The following is a 27,410-nucleotide window of genomic DNA, read 5'->3' as shown; positions in this document are numbered from 1 at the left end:
TGATGCTAACTTTGGTCTGAGTGTTCTTCAGGCTGTGTGCTCCTGATTCCCCTTTCTTCTGTTCCGTACTTATAAATCGCTGGGTTTGCTGTTGGTTCTGTGCCCTGATGGTTTGCTGCAGGATGATGGACGGTTGCTGCTTGAGTAGCTTTATTGTTATTATGAAGGGGACGAGGACAGGAGGGGCCTGGGGGTAATGTCCTATTACTTACTGGTAATCTTCATTACTCCGGGACCCGTTGTCCTCGTCCCCTTCATAGCATCCCTCCCTACCGGACTTGCCGGCCCTCATCTGGGGCTTGGTGGCTCAGCAAGAATGCTGGGAAGAGTACGGTTATGTACTCCCAGTGGGAGGGGGAAGAGGTGGTACCAGCATTCCTTCTTTTTTTTTTCTGTTGATGAGATAGATTAGCTCACTTGTTAGTAAGGAGACGTGTACAATGGGACCCGGAGTAATGAAGATTGCCGGTAAGTAATAGAACAATATGCTCATTAAACACAAGCAGATTGCTTTGAGAATTTTTTTTATTGTATTAACTTCTAACAAAAATGCATCCGACTACAAATACACAAATTAACATCCCTTTGCTTAATCAAGTTTAGGGTATGGTACCACACGTAAGGATACCTATTGTTTAGATGTTTAAAGTAGGAGAGCTACCAATTCTATCCTAAACTGTCCATGTGATGAATGTGCTTGCATGTGCTTGATGAAGTGCAAAATAATTATTCCTTAATTTATCTTTGTGCAAAAAAGTTACCAAATCTTTAATACACCACTAGAGATTTAAAGGTATGATGCCCTAGCACGACCTCCAGGGATACAGCTACAACACCAATAGGGCTAGGAATCAACTAGAGGATATATATTAAAGGGCTGAAGTGAGTGCCCTCGGTATTGAGGCTAAATAATTTACCAGTCTCCATCCGCATGATTTACTGTCTTGGGCAACAGAACACAAAATAACAAAATAATTACGAGGCACCAAACTGATTTTTGGCATGACATGGGAACTATCTCGAACTTGATGACCTCATCTTTAAAAATGGATCAAACGATTGAGAAGTGAACCTTATTATATCTTTGCTTTGTGGACTTTAAAACTGCATTTGACTGAGTATCTAGAAACAACTTATGGTTAAAGCTTTCTCGTTGAGGGATCACCTCTGTGTTGCTGAAAGGGATCCAGCTATTATACTCCAATACATGGGTGTGTATAAAAGAGGCGATGGATGTGTCCTCTCATGAAAAATACCAATCTCGACTTGCTTGAAGCAGGGTTGTGTCTTGGTGCCACTCTTGTTTCATTTATACATTGCTGATTTACCAACCGAACTGGATAAGGTCCATGGGCATTCTCCAAACTTGGGAGGAGATTTGTTATCCTGTCTGTTATACACTGATAACGTTCTACTGCTTAGTAAAAGTATGGTTGGAATGCAAAGACTTCTTGCAAAATTAGAGGAGTTTTCTGCGAGAAATAAAATGAAAATCATTCTGAAAAAAAACTACAATCCTGTTGTTGACAAGAAAATGAAGACAGAAGGTAAATGGCACATCAATGGCGACTCAGTAGAAAAAGTATAAGAATATAAGTATACCTAGGAGTTATTGTCAATAATCAAGGAAACCTGCAAACCCACAAGTAGGCTATCAAATCAAAAGCTAATGCCATGCTGAAGTCCTTTTTCCCATTAACAGGTCCTTGAGAGAAATGGCGCTGGAGCCAATGTCTAAAATAATAAGTGCAAAGCTGCAGCCAACCCTAACCTATGGCTGCAAAGTATTCTGCGGCAAAAGCGCAAATGTTTTGGATATGAACACCCCCAACATTTATGGGCAAGTGTTTCACCATCCAAGAAATACTTCACCTGCCCAAATCTGCTTGGAATTCGGTATAAAAGGCAATGAAGCTGCAAGTTTAAAGACATCTATTAAAACATGCATTACATATAAAGCTGCAAAAAACAATTATCTTGATTATGAAATTTGGATGGAAATAACCAGAGTAAAAAATACAATTCCTTACGGAAAGTATTTGGAGGTAGCTTTAGATTCTTTACAAATAAGAGACTTGTGCATTTTGCTTGTCTCATTTCAAGAATTAAAAAAATAGTTAAATAAAACTATGCAGCGGCTATCAAGAACACAGCATCAAGATCTCCTATATAAACGTCTGCATGCATGGATGATTTTAAATAACTATACTGTCCAGCATAGGAACCTTTTCTTTGGATCATGTTACGCAATCATTTTAAAAACCAACTTTATGTTTTTTAGATTTGTGGGCCTAGCAACAAACGACCTCGCTCCACCATGGATTAAATCCAAGTGAAGTGTTGCTTGGTGGCTATGTGATTCAGCAGTTGAGACTAATATATTTTACTGTCTGCATCTGTCCTCGTCTAGTAGCTGAAGGGAGATCACTGCTGAGGCAGTTGTTAAATGAACAGGGTATTCATTCCTGAAGGCAGGCAATCGTTGCACGCCTGGACCCGAACAACTTGCACTTAAATATTGCCTCTACGACAACCTGCACTTAAATATTGCTTCTACGAAATTCATGATGTCGGTGGAAAAGAGATTTGCGAAAGCCAGTAATTAGAATATCCAATTCGGGTAATACTGCTAACTGAAGGAAATATCAATTTTTTAATGATCAGTTTTAACGAATTATACTCCTTGAATATGATGAAACGTTTTTATTATTATTATTATTATTATTATTAATATATGTTATTATTTATATTGTTATTTTAAACGGTTTATTAGGCTGCTGCTCTTCCCTTGATGTTGCAGTAATCGGCATTAATTTTTTTAATAACCTGTTTTAATGTTTTGAGTCACAGAGTAGGATGAAACGGCTCTTCAAGCTCTTGTTGATCTTGTTTTGCTGCCTAGATTATTATTAGGTTTTAGATATTTAAATATGTAACAGGTGATATGAAATATTTATTTTTGTGAATGTTTTCTATTTAGACAAATCGGTTTTAATATGATTGTTTTAGCACTCCGTAATGTTGTTTTGCAATGGTTTTTATTACCCATATACAATAAAGTTACCTTACCTAACTAGAGAATATATATTGTTAGTCCCCCTATATACTTTACCGGTCTCCCAGAATATATAGCTAGGTCACCTCACTCACTTTTCATTGTGGCATTACTTTCTGTAGGGTTCTGGGGCATACAGTTCATAGAGACCTAATATGGAGGAGTACATTTTGTTATGAAAATTATAATCTCTATGTAGGAACGCGCTCTAGTGTTTGCGAGCGCGCCAAGGGCATGCCGGGAAGGGGCGTGGCTACGCGCCAGATCGCCGCGAGGCAACGCGGGCGAAAGGATGCGTCCTGGCGCTTGGGACAATAAAGTTAATTTAGAAATCTCCAACCTGCCTGCTGAGTCTTTTATGAGGCAGGAAACTTACTACACTCTCTACCTTGTGAGCATGTGGTCATGCGATTTCAAGCCCTGAGTGCCGTTTTGAGCCTGACTGTCTCAAGACTGAACATGGTGAACAAATGTGATGGCTGGAGGTGCCGGTGTTTTCCACAATAAACATACGGATAGTGGGTGTGGCCAGCTGAAATCCCTCTGCTCCCTTATACAGAAGAGCGAATGAGTGAGAGAGCACTGTGCGAGCGAGAATTGGAGGATAATCTGCAGTGGCGGAATGCAAAATGATGACCCCCCTGCAGAAAGTGATGCGGGTTCAATTCGACTCCCATATTTCATAGATATTAATTAGCCTTGAGATGAAAGGGGTCTCTCTGTAGTATTAGTGGGCCACATGAAGGGTTGGGGGCCCCCCTGCTCCACAAGGGTTGTAGGGGCCTGTGTTATGCCCCTGATAGTCTGGTTCATGCATGCCCTTCCCCAAACACACTGAAACGTCACTCATTGTGATTGAGTGACCAAAGCAAAATGGATCTCCAGAGCAGCCAATATTATTGTTTTTTTCCAGAAATTGTAACTCTAATGGTGAAATCAATCCATAGCATCATAATGTTTGTTTTTGGGAAGTGTGTTTGGTCGTGCATAGTATCATCTTGCACTGAAGTGCCCCAGATGCAGCTTGAATGTCCTGGTCCCCTGCTGTGCAGACCGTGTCATTGATCATCTGGCCCGCAAGTATTTTCAGTTGTCACTCGACACCATAGCAAGAGGGAGGTATCAGTACCACCATGTCCACCACCAAAGGCACAAAGGAGTCTCTCACTATTGCCTTCTTCCCACCAACCAAGGTGCTCGTTCCACATCCCCTAATGTTAAATTCAGTTTGGGTTTGGGCAGGGGGCTTTGTTGGAGATCAGTTATGAAACACCTTGAGAGGTTAGGAAGGGGCCAGAAGAGTGTGCCAAGGGGAACTGTAAGGAACACAAGGGCTGGGTCAGCCATCCTACAGCTCTCCATCTTAATCTATTGAACATTATTAGCACATGAACTCTGCACTGCTCCTCCACTGGACTCAAAGAGACCCACGCTTTGGGATATTGCCCACAAAAAAATGATAAAAGGAGCAGTTCCTAGCACTCCCAGAAAGAAGGCTTCAGTGTTGACCATGACAGTGGGTGTTTCTCAAGAGGCAGGAGTGAAATAGTATCCTGGCCTGAAGACACAAGTTAGACCTTCTCAAGGAGAACTCAGGGACCTGCACATGCTCACACGCTAATTGCTGAGATGCAGCTCCGATGGAACTGCTGAAAAACCCCTGTTATTAGCCACTTGGCCTCAAAGCATGATGGTGCAAAATTTAAGGCCAGGTGTCATTGAGTGTTTACCAGATCACCAGAGAAATCTGAGGCACAAAAATTGGCATCTCCGAAGGGAGAAGATATTTGTCCAAAGCAGACTGTCCAAAGCAAGTGATGTGTACTCTCCCAGCCTTAAACCTAGATAAGGACAAGAAGTTGTTCGAACAGTAACTCCATGTTTCTTTGAAGGAATGCCAAGATTAAAATTCAAGAATTGAATAGCCTGTACATGCAAGCGACTCCTAAAAGCAGCTTTAGATGGTAAACCCTTGCTTTCTTTAAAAATTAGTAAGTCCATACACGCCAACCAACCTCATTGTAGACTACGGACACTACTAGAAGATTAATTGTTTGGCCGAGCAATTATCCCTAATGGTGATTGGAGTATGAATCTTTTACTTTCCAGGCTCACTCACAGAACATTCATTCTGTTTTTCACATTTGGTTTTTGACTTTAAGGGAACCTACAAGTGTCCATGAGATGTGTTGCCCTCAATTTTATTAAGAAGTCTCATTATTGTTCCTATTGACATCCGTCTCCTTCCAGCATGGGGGTAAGTCTATTTCTAGGACTGAGCTTGGCACTCAATGTTTTTTGTGTGATTTCAGCATAGCAATAGAGATTGCGGTCAAAAATTCCATTGTGCAAACAACCAATTGCTGACTGTCCAATGCTCGAACAATCAGATTACCATCAGATTACTATTTCCTCTCAAAGCCAAATACCTGAAAAGGTAATATAGAAAAAAAACACTTACTTGCACTAGCCCAGAGAAGCACCCTGCTATGAACACATGGGTTTTGCTTTGGCAGGGCCTGTGGTCTCCCTGCTCCTGCCCACGAAGAAGAAGCAGAGCATTGCTGTAGGAACCAAACATCAATGCGTTACTTACAGCTACCGTTAGAACAGGAAAGCTCATGCCCTTGAAAAATCCTAGAACCTGAAATTAAAGAAAAAGTGTACATATACTATTAGCAATAGTTATTAGGGCATAAAACCATCACAAGGCCTAAAAATACATTAACAAATCAGAAGGTCCCTTATACTAATCACTTAATGCATAAGCAATCATAAGAAAAGTAATCAGCCCGCAAGTCACTATCACATCAAATGAAAACAAATGAAATCAAAAAACAAGAAAAATGGATAACTAAACCATAAGGGACCCCATTGGTGAGTAAGAATATGTTGCACCATCTCCTAGCTGTTTCTGAGGCCACACATGAAATAGCCTTTCCAGACAGTGTGTGCATTCTATGAAGGATAGAGCTGGGAGTACCTAATAGGACAGATCCGGGCACAGCCTATGATGATAGATCTCGACATAATCTTTAAAGATTGAGTGGGAACAGCCTCTGAGTGAGAAATGAGTGGTTGTTCCCAGAAGGTCAGCAGCTTTGGGACACTTAAATTATGTGGGATCATGTAGCCTCAACTGGGTACATTAAGTATGGTGCACGTCCCTTCAGAGTTCCATGACTTTCGAAGGGTACATAGAACTCTTCAGGGACTTGCAATATCTGTATGATGTAAATTTGCAAGTACATTATCCCATAAATTAATGAAGTGAGTGAAATTGTTAACTCAGAGAGAACAAAGGGTACATTATGGGTAACTAGATGATAGGATACGTTTTTTTCCCCAGCTTTAATGTACAGTTATTCCTAATGGTTATTTGAAATGTTATGAAATGGTCGCTCTAAGTACCTGCAATTTCATTACTTCCTATTGAAAGGCATATATTGCACTTCCTGGATATGCCCCCAATGCACTTCATTTATTATGCATATTGCCAGTTTATAAACGCATATCATATTCAGTATTAATTGCATAAGTTTATCATATAACTTCGCTTTACAGAATTGGTAGGGCATCAATTCTTCATGTATATGTAACAGATTTCAATGAATATACAACACAATTCATATACTAATGTTTGCATTTTAGAATATTAATCACAGATTGTAGAATTGAATATCAACAACAACAATATCATGGCGTTCTAATATTGAGGACAGAATATGGAGAGACTAAATATTGAAAGGTAAGTGCATAGATCAGTGTATATGTGCAAAGGTAAGTGTATAGATTTACTATTCCTAACTCCACATCTACGTACCTTGAAGAAGTATGTGCCTCAAAGGGACATTATGTGGAGTTAGGTATAGAAATTCTAGACTTACTTAACTTTTGATATTTTATTTTTGATATTCTGTTCTTAATATTGTGTTCCCCCCAATAATGTTGATTCGATTTTTTAATTTAATTTATTTATTCGATCAATAGTATGATCATTTACATCATAAAAATTCATAACCATAAAAAATAATAAAATATTACAATGCATTACATCATAAAAGAATGATTTAAAAATCGAGCCATCACATGCCCCTAGAGATAATAATTTTAAAAAAGAGACAATTTCCACATTCTACAAAATCTGTGTTTGTGAGGTTCCTTAATTCTGTTCCCCGATGTCCAATTTGAGACCCTACAACCAGGTGGCATACATATTCATATTATATTCACAGAGACATTATTGATAATTTTTAACCTCTTCCACCAGGCAAAGAGCAGATATCGCGAGATTGTAAATACTAACCACCTTGTGATATCTGACTTAAAACTGCGTAAAGCATCAGCAGGACATGTGAAAGATAATGAACAGGCAGGAATTATCCAGTTTTTCCGAAGGTCAGCATAAGAGAGACAAAGAAAGACAAAATGATCAAGGGTCTCAGGGAAGGAGTGACAGGTCTGGCACTTAGAGGTTACAGATGCGTTTTCCCAGGTACTTCGCCTAGAATTCAGTGGAAGAACTCCGTACCTAAATTGAATGTACAGAGCTCTTGCCTGGGGAGGTTCGATATCGTCCATAAACATTTCAAAACCAAACCATCCTTTTATATTAATAAAACTAGAAGTTAAAGTGCCATGTGCAATACCATCAATGCGTTGTGTGTCCATGTACTCCCAGAACCTTTTTTTTTAGGAGAGGGACCATTTTTTTCGTTATAGACCCCGGGTCCTCCCAGGTAGTCAACTGCCTTAACCTGTTCCAGGGTTTGCAAGTCCAGCGTCAGTTTACCCTTGTGGGATTTGTAGGGGTTAATCGTCATATAATTTGTCTTAGAACAGTTAATTTCTAGTCCCTGTCCTTACAGGCTTTGGCAAATTTGTTCAGAACATTCTGAAACCCCTTTGGAGTCCTAGCAATTAGTAACGTATCATCTGGCGAAAAGCAGGGAGGGCACAGGACTACCCGCTAATTTTGGGGGGTTACCTCCACAATCATACAGCTCACCTATTAATCTGTTTATGTGCAGGGTAAATAATGTTGGGGCGGGAACACAGCCCTGCGTACTCCCTTACAAACAGATATATCATTTGAAAGACTGCCATCAAGATTCCACCTGACCTTTGCATAGGTGTCATGGTGTAGGCGAATCAAAATATTAAGTAGGTATGGTGGGAGTCCTAGATCTCTTAGGGCTGTCCAGAGTTGAGTACATTCTATTGAATCAAAAGCCGTTTTTTGTTCCACAAACACAACATACAAGTGGCCTCTTCTAATGTTCACTTCCTTCCATATTAACAGAAGAAATCTAAAGACTTGATCTAAAGTGCTTGTAGAAGCCCTAAATCCTGCCTGCAGGTTTGATAGAATGTTATTCTCCTCAATCCAATTTTGGATCCGGGTTAATATAATTTTACAAAAGATTTTTTGGGAGACGTCGATAAAGCTAATGGCCCTGTAGTTTGTGGGAGACCCTTTATCTCCCTTTTTGTGGATTGGGATATTTTCAGCGCCTCTCCAGGACACCGGGATTTCACCACCACACAAAATGGCATTAAAAACCATTTGTAGCAGTGGTCCCCATATTATAGGCTCTGCTTTATACATGTCTCCCGGGAGCTTATCTAAACCCGGGGCTTTCCCATTCTGTAGAGAATTAATAGCTGTGATGGTTTCCTCTATTGTAATGGCAGTCTCATCGGTTAGTGTATGTTCTAAATGATTCAGCTGTGAGCCTAAATTAGGGTCAACCCATTTACCTGCATAAAGATGCTTAAAATACTCCTCCCAGACATGGGGCTGTATAAGGAAATCTGTTTCCATTTTCTGTTTTGGTGACCCTTTTGACCCGAGATGCAAGAATAATTGGCTGTCCTTTTGCCTTGATGCTTCTACGAGTAATTTCCTGACTCCCAATCCCTTTTTGCCTTATCTTGTGCCGATTTATACAGCTTCCTACTATTTGTAGTATCTATACGGGATTTTCCCTTTATCGCCATTATTAAATCGTCCTTGGCTTTCTTGCAAACTTCATTGTACCACGGGGAAGTACTCCGCGTGAGTACATTTTGGTTGCACTGTTTATTAAAGAATGGTCTTAGTGTACAGGTCATCTGCGCTAGCAGCAGTGTTGCTCATTTCAGGGAAAATTTGCACTATCTTTGAGTATATGTTTGGGAGAATAGTTGAATCAGTCAGTATTTGTGGCCATTTTACTCTTTTATTGTTGTTGGAAGTAATTATAGGGACGATTTTATGCCAAGACTGTCCATATAAGAGTACTAGGCCAGACACCGTAAGTGCCAGAGCATTATGGTCGCTATCATCCCGAATTAGTACGACCATATCTTTGACGTTTGGCCAAAGATCAAGATCAACCAAGATATGGTCAATCCTGGACTTAGCTTCCCCCCTCTTAAACGTGTGGCATGCTTCTATATCTGATCGTGTCTGACCATTACAGGTTCGATCCCCGTTTGTAATGGTGAACGATAGAACCTGTTGCCCCACCCTAGTGCACTTCTTAATAGGTGTAGTCTGAAGCTTTTCAACACCTCTGGCTTAGTCATCATCGTATATTAGCTCCTGTATGTAGTCAACCGGTTCAAATTTTATATTAAAGTCACCTGCAACTATAAATTGGTCATTCCCCTTAGTTGAGTCAAGATAATTTGTTAAGGTGATTATCGTATCGGATAACTTGTGAGGACTACTAAAGTGATTGTAGATGTTAAATAGCCTAAGATGGAAATTTCCCTTCAGGGAAGTCAGTTCCAACCCAAGTATTTCCTCTGAACCTAGTTCCAGCACCTTGAGTTTACATGCTAATGTATTCTTAACCCAGATTAGTAAACCACCGGCTGGGCGGCCAACTGAAGACTGCCTGGCTTCTACACTGAAAGTAGTAAACCCCACCCTGTGTACCTCCTCAACCGCCCAGGTTTTCTGGAACAAACATAGATGGAAGTCATCCACTAACTTAGACCACTCAGGGTCAATTAACTTGGACTTTATGCCTGCAATGTTCCAGGATAAGATTTTCAAATCCTGGGTTTCTAACATGGGCTTCTGGGCACTACATCCTATAGTGGTTTTTACTCTCTCATAGTCTGGTTGTTGAAACTGATGGCAATACTTAATTATTGGGCCCCAGTGTACAATTTCATTACTAGTATTGGGTTTAATCGACTCTTCAGACTGAATAGCAGGTGGTTCCTCAGATATCCTTTGTGAGTTGGTAGTTACACTGGGTAGTCAATCTAGAGAATCCAGTTCAGTCAAAGGTTGGAATCTATTTCTCAGTTCCGTGAGTGGGAACTCCTGTCTCGCAAAAGGCTTCTTAATAAGTGACTTAATGACCGGATTGTTTAGGCCTGGGCATTCGAGGTGCCTATAAATAAACCCAAGCGGAACAATGTCAATCCCTAATCTTGGCCTCTGGATTAATGGACTGTTCCCCCAGCTAAGCAACTGTCCCGCTAGCATTGGAGATCTACAGGTTATGATGATACAATTGCCTGCTGTTTACTTTCGTAACGGGCCAACCCAGCCTATCCATCTTGAAAACAGAATTTCACTATAGTTGGTATTGGAAAATTTTGTATTCTGTGTTAACCAGTGACAGTGTTTGTTTTTCAACTGGTTCAGTGATTCTTTTTGATTTTCCTGTAGCAGGGGGACATTAGTTAGGATTGCCACATAAGGGCAACACTCTGAGGGAAGATTTAATGTCACCTTATTGCCTTGATCAATCAGGCCATTTTGATTAAACTTTTCAGGGAATATTTGTTGGCTGCTATCAGTTATGTTCCCAATAGGTATTTTCTCGTGTCGAAGCACTGCGAGTGCTTCGACACGAGAAAATACATGAATCAATTTTTGGATTGTTGTTTTGAGGATTAGGGTGCCTATCCTCAAGTTGAAAGCACCGCACTAAGATAATTGTGGATTAATATTACTATTGGTGTGAAATTTTGCTGGTTGCGCGTTCTTTCCCTTGACACCCATTCTTTTGTTTATGTTCCCAATAGGTGTTAAATTGGAGGCAGTAGGCCCGTTGTTACTAGAAAGCAACCTTTCATTCCCCGGGTGACTAGAGCGCAGGGGCTCTGTCTGTTTTTGTGGTACTGCCCTAGTAACATTCCCATTAGTTCCAGTATTTAGGGTACAAGTTGGTAAATCTAAATTTCTACTAGAAAGACCCTCACTAAAATTTAAATCCCAGTGAGAATCAGCCCCCCTTCATATATTTTCGTTATTGCCCCTGCCCCAGATAATATATCAGCAACCGATTTATGCATTAGTTCCACACTTGACTCCAATTTGTCAACTCTAGCCAGGATCGGTAAAAAGTTTTTGGCAATGGTATTTTCGATGCATGATATTAGTGTTGCAATGGTTTGCGAAGATAGTCCCTCTAAGTGGGGATGCGAATTATTGTTCATGTCAGTCCTGAGAGATGGACTATGCAGTGTATCAGCTATAGCTTCCGGGGCTATATCCTGGGTCTTTTTCCTGGATCTAGTCCATATAGCCCGTAGAGGCTCCAAATGTTTTACGTTTTTTTTCTATTTGACTAGGATTTCATGCATAAGAGTTGCTGTGAGTAATTAGGAATGGCACTGCACCGGGGATGAAACAGATGGACTTCTAATGAGTACATGATTTGTCTGGCTGGCATCACTTGATGGGAGAACTTGTACAGTAGCCTCAACAGTAGATTCGATATTCAGAGGGCACACTTTAATCACAAGATCTAGCCTTTGATATTAACAAGGAGATGGTATTTAAGTCCGATACAAAACCATCTTTGGTGAAATACACCTTCAGATTTCCTTGGGAGCTTCGAGTGTGCAGTTCACATCACAACAGACGGCCAGGCATAGTGTGATGCCTTATCTGTGCTTTTCACACCTCAGAACACAATAATAAAGACAAGCTACAACCTTCTCAAAGCACAGTAACTGATTGGAAACAACATTTTTATCTTGTCGAGGTATGAGTGTTGAGGCCAATAGGTAAATTTATAAGGGCACTTTGGTGCTAAGGCAGATATAGCCAGGGCTAGAAAGTGAGGGTTTTTTTATAAGTAGGTTTCATCATTCAATGCTTTGATTTAAAGAATGCTATCAAAAATGTTGCAGTACTTTTAGACCTGTTTTCCTACAACTATTATGTTTATTTGTGTAGTAACAATTTTTTTGTGTCGTCTGCAGTAAATCAGTGCATTCAATAAAGTATTTCTCAATATATAGAATGGATTTCTTGAATGTATTCATACTTGGGGAAAGGAGGCTCTCAAACTCACTAATAAAATAATCTTGTAGTTTCACAGGACTGATCATTACCATATATGCAACTGATGGACGGAATGCCGAACAATGTTGAATATTCACCCCCCAGTAAAGAGATCTGGACATACCATGCCATTCCAGGTTAGACCCAGGCATATGCAAATCAGTCTTGACCCTGCTCCCCATGGGAAGAGTCCAGCTTGAACTCCCAGGCCAAGTCACCCTGGACCGCTAAAAAAGCATCCTAGGACTTGTTTCGGGGTATTACCCCTCATCAGCCAGGCAAGCTTGACTCCAATGTCATGGTGAGCACGGTACCCACGTCTGGACATACCCTTCCCACTGTGAACAACAAATGCAAAAGGAACAATTGATGGACGGAATGACAAAAAATATCAAACATTCACACCCAGAGACTGATTTGCATATGGCTGGTTCCAAACTTGGGTGGCTTGGTGAGCAAAAGAACGATGGATTAAACCCAGATCTTTGTGACTGGGGTAAATGTTTGCATTGTTCAGCATTCTGTCTATCAATTGTTCCTTTTGCCATTACCATATATGCACCATCCTCAAGTACGGTGTATGAGGTACAGGGGTTTCAGTCTGCCTGACATCCTGTCTCAAGATGATAAGTTGGCTTCAGCCATCACTTTCCCGAGGGATTTTGGATGTCTAAAATTAGACCAGCTTTGCTGTGAAAGCCCCCCCCCCCCAAAAAAAAGTGTATCAATGTGTGCAAGTGCAAAAAGAGTGATTTACTAACCTTCTCTGCCTTGTACGTCTTGACGATGCAGTCAAAAATGCCTCGATATTTAGACTGGGTTTGCCACCGTACCTGCACAAGAACAAAAAAATGTGCTCTAAATTCTGAATTAACAGTCTGAAATATGACTGAGCCAAAAGAAGCTGCTATTTGGAGAACTGACAATTGGTTAAAAAGTTGAAGCACCTACATTTCCAACCAGTTACATTTGAGATGATCTGGTGCCAGAGCACCTCTCTTAGGTTCTGCCTACAGACAGCTTTTAGCTTTGTCAAAGTTCTATTGTGGACAGGGGCAATATTTATAGTGGGCCTTGGGAAGTCCGTTGGTTGGCTTTCTTATCAGTCTCATTTGCTTACAGCTCATTCAATGGCGTGCCTTCTTCTTTTTCTACCCCCTATACCCCTGGATCATAACTAGGGCTCCCGGTTTTATGGTATTTATATTTTTGTCGTTTCCGTCTGTATTAATCCATATTTATTTTTTGCTAATTTTACCTGTATTTATCCATATCTATTTTAGGTTTTGTGAAAACGCCTGACAGGTTTCAATGATATATACACACTCAGATGGTAAAATATGCACTTGTAAGAAAATATGTAAATTTTAGTATGAAGGTTGTGCAAATCTACTGCTGTCTACGGCTCTTTACTAAAATCCCTATATTTTTGTAATCCCCTTGCCTGTCAATCTGCACAGCTATTGGCCTGGCAGTCGTGATTGACAGCATTTAGAATCACTCAAAAACAACCCATTTTCCGTTTTTATTCACCTTTAAAAAATAAATACAGACAGGAAAAAAATGTTTTTCTGTCTGTATTTATCTGTAAAAATCATAACTTCTTTACCATACTTTACATTGGATGATGTGTATCCTTCCACTGCTCACATATCAGGAACTACTTTTTTTGTTTCAGCATTTCATTGCAGTGAATTTGTTTTCTTGCTCTCTCCTTCAAGTGCTACTTCTTAAATACCTCCCATACATGCTTCATGTTGCCCCCCACCCTCATCTGTTGATTTTCTCACACATTCCTGCCCAGCTTTTTTTCGCTTCCTTTTTGATTAATTGTTCTCCCCAAAGCTCCCTGACTCAAGCTTCTCTCTAGCTCCCCTGCCCCGCCCCACCTACCCAAGCCCCATTGCTCCCCTACCATCAGCCCCATTGCTCCCCTAGTTCTCTTGTCGTATTCTTCACATTCTATGTTTTAAGTTTTTTTTAGAGGGACTGACAGCTGAAATTTGCTGCCAGCCGCTCCTTTCTCAAAATGCACTTTTGTATACGTTTTTTTTTCTCTTTAATTTACCACTCCAAGATTGGCTGCCACCATCTAGGAAAGGTAAATAAATAAAATGGCCGCTGTGACATGCTGCATATGAATAAATGTATGTTGATGCATGAGCATGCATATATCATCATGCTGTGACATCATAGCATCATGATGTCTAGGTGCGCCTGCATGATGACACGTGCGCCTCACGACATTGTGCTTTTTTTGCAAATGTATCTCTGTGTGAAAATGTCAAATGAAATCTGATACAGGAAATGCCTTAGAGCTCTAACACGGGGATCAGGGAGAAATAGCTCTTTTGTTGAAAGGAGAACGTAGTAAGACTGAATGAACACTGAGTCCTGGTGGGGTCCAACCTAGAAGCTCCAACTTCAGATCACAGTTACAATCTGCTTTCCAAACCATGAGATGCAGGAGGCTATGCCACCAAAATATCGACTCAAAAACATTTAGGAGCCGTAACATCAACTACTGGTGCTAGCACGAATTTCAGCGAGTGAAACCAGGTCAACTTTAGTTGCGAGCTTTCAAGGAAATTTACCTATGAATATTTTTAAGAAAGGGGGTCAACTAGTGGATTGAACAGCACCATCTTTACACAAATTTGATGTGAAAGGGTACTCATGAAATACTTCAGAACTATCATAGAATGTCATGCATTTATGACACTACCAAGGAGTGTCGAAGTTCACTCCCACTATGATTGTTATGCGGAAATAATGGTAAAATAGTGTAGTTTGTCAGCGCAGTGTACCCAAAAAATGTCCAATAGCGAGAGCTGGTACAGGCAGTTCAGAAAATGTCTGTCAATTACCATAACGTCTCAACAGTTACAGTTCACGTCCTTTAATTTGTAAATCCTACTCCTTCGAAGTACATTTCCAATAATATGGTACAACTGCCTCTGGAAGATGCAGGGTGGAAAAATAAAAAAATACACAAATCCTGCTGTCTCAGGCAGTACAGAAGAGCTATACAGATGTTAGAGGCTCACACAGTGGCTGTGTCGCTTTTGATTTCCCGATAGCTTGCTAGTCTGAACAGTAGATGAGCTATTCTAAATTGACAGATTAGAGTTCAAGCCAGATTTAGGGTCTGATTTAGATTTTGGCAGACAGGTTTCTCCATGACAACGGTGATGGATATCCTGTCCTCCCAAATATAAATTCCATAGGATATAATGGGAATTATATTTAGTCATGCTTGGCACCGTCCTGCCTGCAACAGTAGCTGCCTCCCAGATACATGTTAAACAAATTTTCCCAATGTAGACCTTGCATTACATGAAGTAGATTCTCATTGACTATGGGGAGTGAAAGACATGTATACATATATATAATTATGGGCAGACTGAAAGATATGTAAACTTATATGTAATTATGGGCAATCTGTTTTACCCCAGAATGCTTTTCTTATGATTTTAGCATTTAATAAATAAGTTAAAAGCTAGGACCAGGATTCAAACTTAGGAACTAAAAGACACTGCAACATCCTCATCGGGGTGCAACCAGATAGAAACTTTAAGGGGGTTAAAACTTCAAATTGTGGGGGCACGACCAGTCTCAATTTAAATTAAAATAGTTTTTGGCTATTCCCTTCAGGCTAACAGAAAGAGCCTTTTTCCTGTACAATATTTGTCCAATGGTGAATTTTGAAGCTCAGTGGGGCAATAACATTGTTCTCTGCTTGATATACTTTAAAAGACGCTATGGGTTCTTCCTCAAGGAATTTTAACTGAATGAATGATGGATGCTACATTTTAATACATACTGGACCAGTAGCCCTTGTAAGATATAGAATTTTGGATTCTTGTTTTGAAGGGCAACCATTGTCAAAAAGATCCAGTGTGTTTGGGAATGCACTATTTCCCACGCAATACTTCTGCCTCTAAACTTGCTCAGTACTCCTGGTCGCAGGGTTCATCAAGACAGTGGCAGGATCAACAATAGGATCTAGTACTAAAGCTCTGTTTTTCTTCTTTAGCTCACATTACTAGCCTCTGAACAAATGAGTTGTGTTAGACCACACTGAAGAAATCAAAACCTTCTTAGGGGTCTCACTGATACACCTGGTTCTTTTAAACCAACAAAGAAGAGATTGGCACAGAAGCTGTAATATAAAAGATATCTTTATTAACCTCAGATGGGGGAGATTATGTCACACAGTACCCTCAGGAACTGTGGGAGGCATTCTAAGGAGTACAGAAAACAGGGGCCTTATATATGCTTAGGTTTACATAGTCAGCATAAAACCAAGGGGAGGTCCTGGCATGTACCAGCATGCAAAATGACTAATATGGGTATACAAGATTTGCTTGCTCAACAAAGTGGGAGGAGAGTCCAAACTGAGCACATTAGTAAGAATAGCCTGACAGTTCTATACTAGGAGCAGGTGCATTCTACTATCTAGGCCCCTCTGAGCATGTGCACGGCTCTGGAAGAGGGAAACAGCACATGGCGAGCACATGGCTAACTAAAATGGTTGAACTACCAAAAAAGGAGGAGCAAATGCCCGATGATGAAGCATGACATCCTTCGGGGTGTGTGAGGGCAACAGGAGAAAAGGCCTTGTGCTTTCTCCTTCATGAGGGGGTCCCCATTTATACCTAGGTCTTTCCCTCTTTTTCCTTCTTGTTTGACTTCTGGTAATGGGCACGGGGTATTCCTCGTCACATTACCTTTGGAACAGTGTCCTTTTTTGGTAGTTCAAGTTATGCTAGAGGAGCATGGACACTGGACCATTATTCGCTCCTCGGTCCCCCTCTCTCTTTTGTTGGTTTAACTAAAATGGTTGCCAAGTACAAAATGGCTTTCAGCTCATGCTAACAGATCCCTGCAATCTTTAACAGATGGTCCTTTTAGCATGAGCTAAAGACATTCCTATGATCCAGTAGGAACATAAAAAATATTTGCACATTTATTTTTATAAATTTATCAATCCTAATTCATTGCTAGGTGGGTATTTTCCATTCTAAAATTTCATTAAGCGGGTACATATAAGGTATAAGCAGGAGTACAAAGGGAACAAAGCATTGCATCATAATTAACATACAGATAGCAGGAGAGAGAGTAATGACTATTATTACGAACAGAATTATCATTTTTCACAACCTTAAGTGAAAAGCAAATCCTAGAACCATCTAGTAAAAACACTTTCAGGGCTCCTATGCATTTCAGAGACCATCCATTTCAACTTCAGAATAGCCAACGGCACATATCTAATAAAAACATTTTCATTAATACATTCAAGGAAAGGGCAAAGTCACATTTTTCAGTTGCTCAGAAAAACGTTTTTCATGCAGAATAAATATAACTAATGCAAATATTAAAGCAGTCAAACATATTATTACAAAAACAATCCTGGCTCCAAGGGACCAGGAGGACCACACAGGGTCATAGGAATTAGGACGAGGAGCCGCAAAGGCCTGCTCCTCCTCAAAAATGAGACGTTCAAAGGGGTACATTATTGACGAAAAAGAAGTCCTTGGGGAAATTGAAGCCGCTGTACAACCAGCCAGAGGGGAGTCTTCTCCCTGTATCCATTTGAGCATCACAGGCAGGCTCTTGTTGTTTCCACGGTGGAGCTGCACAACTCGCAACTCAAGAATCACGGCCCAGTTTCAAGGGGAAAAGTTTCTTCTTTCAGGATAGGGCAATCACCGCCCCAGGGCAAATGCCCTCAGCGATCCTGTCCAGTGTCTCAGGCAGTGCATCAGTTTTCTTAACTTCAATCTAACAGGCACCAGAGACACAGCACCTGTACCCTAAACTCAAGTCCTTCCCTAACTCCTATATTGCTCTGCTGGCGCACTGCTCATTCGTTGGGGCCACACATTGCATCTAATGTGCCCAGGTATCTCTTGACCAACAAACAAAGGTGCAAACTTGAATTCACTTTGGGACCAGGATTCAGAGGCCTGATTCTAGGATCTCTGAAGCAACCCTTATAGCAAAAGGGGTCACCTCAAGCAAAGCCTCCTTGCCGTTCTGGTCGGTCTGTGACTCTCAGCTGGGCATCAAAAACTTGATTCACGATTTCTCCTTTCTGATTTGTGACCCCGTCTTTCGCCCAAGACAGTGGCAGGGGTACACAATTCATCCCAGGGCTTCCGCCTTCACTGGGGTCCTAGTTGCCAGCAACGCCTGTGCTGGTTACCTTCACTTTGGCTTCAAGCTGGACTGGTGCTGACTCCCCAAGCTGAATCTGATGTCCGGGCCCCTCTGGCAAGGGTTGTAAGGCAGCAAATATGCCAAAAATGTTCTCAGTCAGGAGCAGTAAACATTTGGAGGATCAAACCAGGAAGACCAGAAATATACTGGGCTGCAGAGACCGAGAATCTCCAGAATCTCCGTGCACAGAGTGCCTCCTTAGTAGAGTCCTGTCCTGTCCTCCTCAGTAGATTCCTGTCTCCTGTCAAGACCACTCCCTTGGATAGCCGCATTCTCTGATAAGGTCCATGTTGAGGCGCCATTTGAAGAAATCAAAACCTTCTCAGGGGTCTCACTGATACACCTGATTCTTTTAAACCAACAAAGAAGAGATTGGCACAGAAGCTGTAATATAAAAGATATCTTTATTAACCTCAGATGAGGGAGACTACGTCACACAGTACCCTCAGGAACTGTAGGAGGCATTCTAAGGAGTACAGAAAACAGGGGTCTTATATATGCTTAGATTTACATAGTCAGCATAAAACCAAGGGGAGGTCCTGGCATGTACCAGCATGCAAAATGACTAATATGGGTATACAAGTTTTGCTTGCTCAACAAAGTGGGAGGAGAGTCCAAACTGAGCACATTAGTAAGAATAGCCTGACAGTTCTATACTAGGAGCAGGTGCATTCTACTAGCTAGGCCCCTCTGAGCATGTGCAAGGCTCTGGAAGAGGGAAACAGCACATGGCGAGCACATGGCTAACTAAAATGGCTACCAAGTACAAAATGGCTTTCAGCTCATGCTAACAGATCCCTGCAATCTTTAACAACACCACTAGTTAATGTTGGGGGAGAACAGAGGGTACCCTAGTATTCCTGGGTGACAGACAGATGATGCCAAAGGCTCACATGTCTGACAATACTGAGAAATACAGGCAATGTCTCCCATCAATGAGCATAGGGTGGAGACTCTGAGAGACACAGGAGCCAGTATGACTACTGTTCGGTGTCACCTGCTGTCCTCAGAGCATGTAGTTTTACCAGGTTGTGACAGCAGACATCCAGGTGAGTCACTATCTAGTGGCTCTGGTTCCCTTTGAATAGGAGGATCTCAGATTTCTTAAGAATTCAGCCTTGCCTGTTGACTGTCTGCTGGAAATGAGCACACTATCTGGAAGGAAGTGGAGCTCCGGTTCTACTAGGAGTACCTTAGTGAGTGGACCTGACCACACAGTCCAAGGTGACCTAAGAGGAGAGTCAAAAGGACCTGAAACCAAGAAAAATTGACCAGGTACCTACCAAGAAAAGGAATGGCAGGAGGCATGGGAAACTTGCTTCAGACATTCCTACCGTCTGAGAGGAGGCTGATCCTGAGCAGGGGTGGGCAGTGAACTCTGCTCCCCTAGTGGAGGTTGCAACGTTTTTTTAATTCCATGCTCCGCTTGGAATGCGGAGTTCAGAAAAAGGCCCCGCCTCCTGCGTACTGTAGCAGAGTTTACCAGTGCCGGCCTGCCCCTATCTAAGACACTGATAACTTGCAGACTTTATTGCTATTTTATTCAGGTTTTCTTTCGTACAACAAGACAAGGAAAAATCAACATATAGTCTAAAAGATTCCGACACAGACTTTATTGCTATTTAGGGACTTGTGGTTCTACCACTTTTGTGGCACGAATCATTACAGTGATGCGAAGGAATAGTAAAGGAGTAGTGAAATTATTTGTATTGTGCTAATATTGCACAGCCCTACATTATGTGCTTGTTGCCCATTTCAGTCTTGTGTAGATGCAATCCAGGACCATAAGGTTTCCTAACAGTGCCAAAGTTCTCAGTGTTCAATTGCTGATCCTTTGAGGGCAGGCCTTCCACTGTTGCAGGGTCAAGCTCCATTATGTCTCTGCATGCCTGGCTAATGCGTGCAGTGTGCGCTGCGGTAAGTCCCAGAGCAGCTGGATTATGATAATGTTAGCAAGAGGGAGCCATTCCGTGATGCAACCATGGATCTGGTGGCTGTTTACAGTGCTCTACCGCAGTGCCCTAGCATCATTTTGTGTGAAGGGCAAAGCGTTGAGCACAGCCTTGAACTCAAGGGGATTGTGCTCTCCAAGTATCTAGCAGACGCAGCAGGGTGGGGAGGCATGAGTCTTCCAGAGCTGCAGGGGCTAGGAAGACACCCGAGCAGCCTCCAGACCTGCACTAATAGGAGCTGGTGGTAGGAAGCTATACTGGTGGGATGCTAGAGGGTAAATGATGGGATTGGGCTTAGCAAAGGAGCAAGCCTTCTAGCTTTTTGTGCGTGGTCGGGACTCGGTCCCACAGTAAGGCGGAGTGGAACTCAGCGGAATTCCACTGGGCTTTTACGCAAGCTCAGCCCATCCCTAATCCTGAGTGTGAGGCACTGGAACCTACAGGGGAGAACATTGCTACTGTGGGAGACCTACCAGAGCTAGCCGGATGGTAAAAGTCTGCCATGCTCAGAAGTAAAGCCTCACTCTTGAGGGCCTACTTTGGCAGACCAGGACACAGGGAAATGGAAACACCTCTGGTGATCACCTCATCTATTAAGAGATTGGTCTCCCGTATAGCAAGCCTAAGGTCCCAGAGCCTGGGGCAACCCATGTATTGGTGGTCCCCAAGCGCTACCGGGCCTTCCTACTGGAGCTGGCTCATGAAGTAACCCTGGCAGGACATCTGGGACATGCCAAAACCTTTACCTGGTTTGTTACCCACTTTTATTGGCTCAGGATGAGAGTGATCACAGATGAATTCTGTAGGTTCTGCACTATCTGCCAGGCCAGTGTGAAGTCAGGGGAAAAGGGGAAGGCTCCCCTGCTTCCCTTTCCTGTCATGGGAATCACCTTTGAGAGGGTGGGCATAGACATGGTGGGGCATCTCAATCCCAAGCCCTTGGAAATAGGTTTATCCTGGTCTTGGAGACATGCCACCAGATACCCTGAGACCATTCCTCTGAGGTCAGTAACTGTGCCTGGGTGCTGGGACACTGATGGAGATATTCACCCAGGTGGGTATCCCCAAGAAAGCTCTGTCTGACAGGGGCACCAGCCTCATGTTAGCATACATGAAATCAATGTGGAATGAGTGTGGGGTAATTTACAAGTTCTCCACTTCATACCACCCACACATCAAAGGGCTTGTTGAGAGAGTCAATAAGACTCTCAAAGGCATGATTATGTGCCTATCAGAGCCCTTGAGGCATAAGTGGGACTCCTCTTGCCATGCCTATTGTTTGTCTACAGTGATGTGCCTTGGAAGGGGGTTGGGATTCAGTCCCTTTTAACTTTTGTTTGGCTGCGATGTCAGAGGGCCGCTCACTGTTTAGAGGGTGAACTAGGACCAAGCTCCCAAGAGCCCCCCGCTTCTCCCCTGGAAAATGTAGTAAGCTACATGTTGGCTCTGCAGTCTAAGGAAAAAGGCAATTGAAAACCTAGACCAGAAGGCCACTCCGTTGAAGTGTCAACCCGAATAAAGTGTATGTGATAAAGCCTGTGGAGCTCCAGGACTCGTAGGCCAGGCTGTCTGATGAAGTGAGGGCCAGTATCAAGGATGAGGTGTCCAAGATGCTGGAGTAAGGGGAGATTGAGCACTCCAACAGTCCCAGGTCCGGCTCAGTGGTGCTGGCACCGAAGGTTGCACCCATGGGCACCACCGCAGGAATCTAGTTCTGTGTGGATTACCAAGGGCACAGTCACTACGACTGATGTTTACCCCATTCCCCAAGCTGATGAGCTTATTAATCGGTTGTGAGCTGCCAAGTTCCTGAGTACTTTTGACCAGACGGCAGCCAGATTTCTTTAACCAAGGGGACCAGGAGAGGTCACCATTTTCCACCTCAGTGGACCACTTTCAAATCTGAGTGATGACCTTTTGGTTGAAGAATGCCCCAGCCCCCTTACAGAGGTTGGTCAACTGAGTCTTAACTGGACTGGAGGACTTCAGTGCCACCTATCTAGATGACATTGCTGTCTTCAGGTCTAGTTGGGATTACCACCTGTACCACCTCCGGGAAGTGCTTCAGGCACTGGAGCGGGTGGGCCTGACTATCTAGGCCAGTAAATGCCAGATAGGGTTGGATTCAGTGATGTACTTGGGCCACCAGGTCGGTGAGGGCAAAGTGCAGCCTCTCTAGTCCAAGATACAGACCATACTCGCTTGGGACCCCAAGACCCATAATGAGGTCAGAACCTTCTTAGGCCTCATTGGATATTACAGGAGATTTGTTAAGGGATATGGCACCATTATTGCTCCTTTAACAGAGCTGACTTCTAAGAAGCAGCCCAAAAAGGTGATCTGGACGGAGGTGTGCCAGAAAGCGTTCGACACCCTGAAAGAAGCCATGTGCAAATCTCCTGTGTCCAAGGCACCTGACTTCTACGATCAATTCATAGTGCGAACAGATGCATTGCATTGGGGTTGTCCTTTCACAGTTGAACAATGAGAGTTTGGCCCAACCTGTTGTTTTCATAAGCAGAAGGTTACTTCCAAGGGAACAGAGGTGGATTGCAATAGAAAGGTAGTCATTTGCAGTGGTCTTTGCCCTGAAGAAGTTGATAACATGCCTGTTTCAGACTCACATCTGATTTCAGACAGACCGCTAACCCCTCATACGGCTAATGCAATGCAGGGTGAAAATCCTGAACTATTGAGGTGGTCCGTCTCCCTACAGAGAGTGGACTTTACTATAAAACACAGCATTGGGACTGACCATGCCAATTCAGATGGTCTTTCCAGAATTTTCTGCCATAGCAATGAGAACTCCCATAAGGGTGTGTAGTTCTCCCTGCTTTCTGATGCAAAATCACCTGCTAGACATTACTACCATTGAGAGGGCATTCCCCCAACGGTTTGCCTTCACTACCCTGTTTTTGCATGGCATTAGGACGCTGTGCTCTTTACCCCTGCTAACCAGTGTTGAAGTGCTTTTGCTCTCTCCTTTAAACATGGTAAAATTAGCCAACTCATGATTTACACATTTAATTTAGGTATAAGTCTCTAGTAAAGTGGCACTACATGTACCCAGGGTCTGTAAATTAAATGCTACTAATGGGCCTGTAGCACAGATTGTTCCACCCACTTATGTGCACTTTAAACATGTCTCAGGCCTTCCATTGCAGCCTGTGTGTGCAGTTTTAAACTGCCCTTTTGACCTGGCAAAATACATTTTTGCTGAGGCCCAAAACTTCCTTTTTAATACATATGTCACCCGTAGGGTAGGCCCTGGACAGCCAGAGGGCAAAGTGCAGTGTATTCAAAAAGTAGGACATGTCCTGGCAGTGAAAAACTCTTACATTTCCTTTTCACCACTGCAAGGCCTACCTCTTACATAGGATAACATTGGGATTACCTTATTACATTTAATATGGTGTAATTTCCAAATGAAAGCAGGTAACCAGTCCTTGTTTGATGTCTTTGGCATTGTAATGAAGAACTCTTAAGTTATGGGGAAGTCAGATTTTAAATTCCAATTTTTTAAATTCCACTTTTAGAAATTTGAAGTTTTCCTGCCTTAGCCATCCGGTGCCTGCAGCCTGCCTCTGGGACACAAACAGGGTGTAATTTACAGATGGGCTTTGTGTATTACTCCTAGATTGCCACACACACTAGAGAGCATAGGCGTGCCTGGCAGGGCCATCACTGGCAGGATGGGAGGGAGGAGCTGAGCACAGTCCCACTTACACTTAAATAGACTGTCCCCTGTCTTCACAAAAAGAGCTACATACCCCCTGTAGTAAGTAAGGAGCCAGAGCAGGGGAGGAAGGGCACCTGTGAACTCCAAAGGAAAGCCTCTAGAAGCTTCTACCCCACTTCAAAGACAGACCTGGGTATACATATTGGACCACAGACACAAACCCTTCGGTAATCTACTGTGGATACTCTGCCAGGTAGAAGAACTGCTGTGCTTCTGAAAAGACTGCCATTTTGCTGGACTGCTGGCCTGAAGAAAATGCTGCCCTGCTGTACTGACCATATGCCTGCTGCCCTCTTGCCTGGGTGAGAAGGGCTGGACCTATATATCTTGACCCCAGAACTCCAGAGTGGCTCCAAGGACTAGTTGGCTGGCCTCCTGATCTGACGTCTCAGGGGCATAAAAGGCTTCCAACAACCCTGCACCTGGACTCTGCCATCTCAAGTCTAACCTGCCAAGTTGTGCCACCCCAGTTGTGGATCCTTGGAAGTGGGCCTAAGGTGATTTGCCAGCCTCTGTGGATTCAGCAGAACTGACACATTTCCTCTGCTGCGTGGCGCAACCCCGAGCGGAACCGACGCATCACCGCTGCTCCGTGGATCGGACTCCTCTTAAAGATACTCATTTCCTCTGCAGCCTCTTCGGAACCGCTGTTGCCTGATACATGCTCTGTGCAGGCCTTGGCATCTTTCGTCGAAGTCAACCGCACCGACAATGCGAGCCTCCGCATTACAGCCTTGCAGCTGCTTGGAACCAACGCATTACCCCAACTGTGCAAGGCATCCTTGAGGCTGGACTTCACATCACAAGCCCTCATCAACCAGATCCTTGATGATGATGCAGCACATCGCATCACAGCCTCGCTGCTCCTTGGAACCAACACATTGCTTCGTCTGCTCAACACATCTTTGACATGGAGCCTTGCAACACTCCGCAAACCAGGATCTAAAGTACTGTTGTTCAGTGGGCCTAACTGGGTCCTTGTTAAACCTGGGTGGTGAACTCCGCTTGCAGAATTTTCCGTACTCCTTATTACGCGGAGCTCGCGGAGTTCCAGAAAACTCTGCCGGCGTACCTCGCTTGCGTTCATCAAAGTCAAGTTGGTGACCGCGAGAGAGAAGTCAACCTTCCGGCGAGATTTTTCCTCGTTTGCGATCGCCAACATCAAGTTGGCGAGCACGAGCGTTGTAAATAAATCTCACGGCGAGATTTCTCAATGCGAGAGGGGTCAGGTTTCTCATTGCGAGTGGTCGCGTATGCTCACGACCGCTCGCGTTGAGAAACAGCCCGTTCGCGTTTAAAAAGCTGCATCTTGAGTAAAAATCTACTCGAGCTGAAAAAAGGAAAGCAGGGACCATTTGCGTTGTGCATGGTGCCGTTCGCGATGATTGCACAGTGCGGACAAGCATCCGGCACTGTGCAATTAACGCAAACTGCATTTTTCTATCGTACTCCACCGCTTGCGGAGCTCCGTGTAGTGCGGCAGAGTTTTTTTTGCACTTCACGAGTTCCGCGTAGTGCAACTCCACGAACTCCGCCCAGGGTAAGTCCTTGTAGCTGGACCATGCTCCATCCTGTGACTTTGTTCGGGTCAGACGCAACCAAATATCCACAGTTGGTGCTTTGTACTTTTGGCACTATTTTAGCTAAAATATTTAAACCTTCATGTCACTGGTTCTACTGATTAGACTTTTGTCATTTTGGTCATGTGTTGTTTATTCAAATTTACTCTATTCTTCAGACTGGCATGGATTGTTTTTAAGTGGCGTTTTCACTTTACTACTGTTTGAATTTTTGCAATAATTCTTTAACATTGCCCTGATTTAAGCCTGACTGCTCTGTGCCAAGCTACTGGGGGTTGAGCACAGGTCTATTTAGGGTTTGCTTGTGCCTTACCCTGGCAAGGATCGTAGTTGCTGCTTGGCCGGGGCTCACACCCTAGCCAACCAACAACCCAATTTACTACATTTACCATATGGAGATCTCCACACTGACTGTGCGTTTTCCTGTGGTATAGTATAGGGAGAAGTAAATAGGCTCATAAAACTTGGAAACAAACCGTAAAATATTTTTATGATAAAAATCAATATAAATTATTTGTATATATTTATTTCAAATGTAGAACTACAAAAATGCTGCAGCACTATTATATGAATTTATAATGAAACATTAATTAATGTAAATAAATTAAATTATATTAAATTTATTTTTCTCAAATATAATTGAAAAAGTTCAAACATAAAGAAAAAAAATGGTTTATTATGCACTACTATTGGCCTCATTACGATGTCGGTAGGAAAGCCTCCGACTGACAGTCGGATTCCCCTAGCCTGTGTCAGAACCCATCTGCCCGAAAAGCCACCTTCCGCCCCTAAGAGCAATTCTCAATGCGGCTGCCAGACTCCTCACCAGAATCAAGCAGTTTTAGCACATCACACTTGCCCTCAAAAGTCTCAGTCGGCTTCCAACTGAAGGAAGATGTACCTTCAAGACAGTTTGCATCACTCACAAAGCCTTTCATGCAAACAACCCCAAATATCTAGAAGCCAAACTATCGAGAGCAGGAAGAGGCGGACACTGAGATGCTTCAACTCACTTCTTTTCATACCTCTAAAACTAAAGAAGCAATCATCCCAGGCATGCTCTTTCTCAGGCAATGCGCTACGCTTCTGGAACTCATTCGCTAAGGATCTTCGCTATAACCCCTCCTTTTCTTGCTTCAAACGTGACCTCAGATCTCTACTGCTTGACAATTACTTCAACAGGTTTCCCAAAGATCTAACCCCAGCGAAAAGATCCTTCTTTGTGATCACCTGACTCCCCCAGTCTCTAAACTTTGTGTACGTTTTTTTAACTACCTTAATTGCTTTATTGCTCTATACTCTTTTGCTGACTGTTGACCCACACAAATCCTCGCATGCCAACTCGAGTAAACTCATGCACATGTAAAGCGCTCTGATAACTTTGGGTCTAGCTAGCGCTATATAAAACTCAAAACTGAAACAGACTCGGTCAGAAACAATTCTGACAGACCGATTACGATGCTTGTGGTCAGAAGAGGAACCGTTCGGTCATTCCAAATCGGTTCTGACTGCCATACGGAGAATCCAAGTTGGTCAGTGCCGATTCGTACTGCTCAACAGACAG

The 27,410-nt window shown here is 42.8% G+C and overlaps 1 protein-coding gene across 5 annotated transcripts in view; it reads right to left on the bottom strand.

Moving 5' to 3' along the window:
* SLC25A45 (solute carrier family 25 member 45) overlaps positions 1-27,410 on the bottom strand; it is a 227,318-nt gene that overhangs the window by 73,737 nt on the left and 126,171 nt on the right. For all 5 annotated transcript variants that reach the window (XR_014968647.1, XM_085625507.1, XM_085625509.1 and 2 more), the window contains exons 4-5: positions 13,115-13,186; positions 5,517-5,699 (exon numbers count right to left, since the gene is read on the bottom strand). Coding sequence is in view for 4 of the 5 variants with exons in the window: in XM_085625507.1 (XP_085481633.1) it covers positions 5,517-5,699; positions 13,115-13,186 (255 nt within the window). In the remaining variant the exon portion in view is untranslated. The remainder of the gene's footprint in view (positions 1-5,516; positions 5,700-13,114; positions 13,187-27,410) is intronic.

This window comes from Triturus cristatus, chromosome 9 (assembly GCF_964204655.1).
Source record: "Triturus cristatus chromosome 9, aTriCri1.1, whole genome shotgun sequence".
Classification (NCBI taxonomy): domain Eukaryota; kingdom Metazoa; phylum Chordata; class Amphibia; order Caudata; family Salamandridae; genus Triturus; species Triturus cristatus.
The sequence above is the reverse complement of the archived record's forward strand: the minus strand, read 5'-3'. Positions and strand labels throughout refer to the sequence as shown.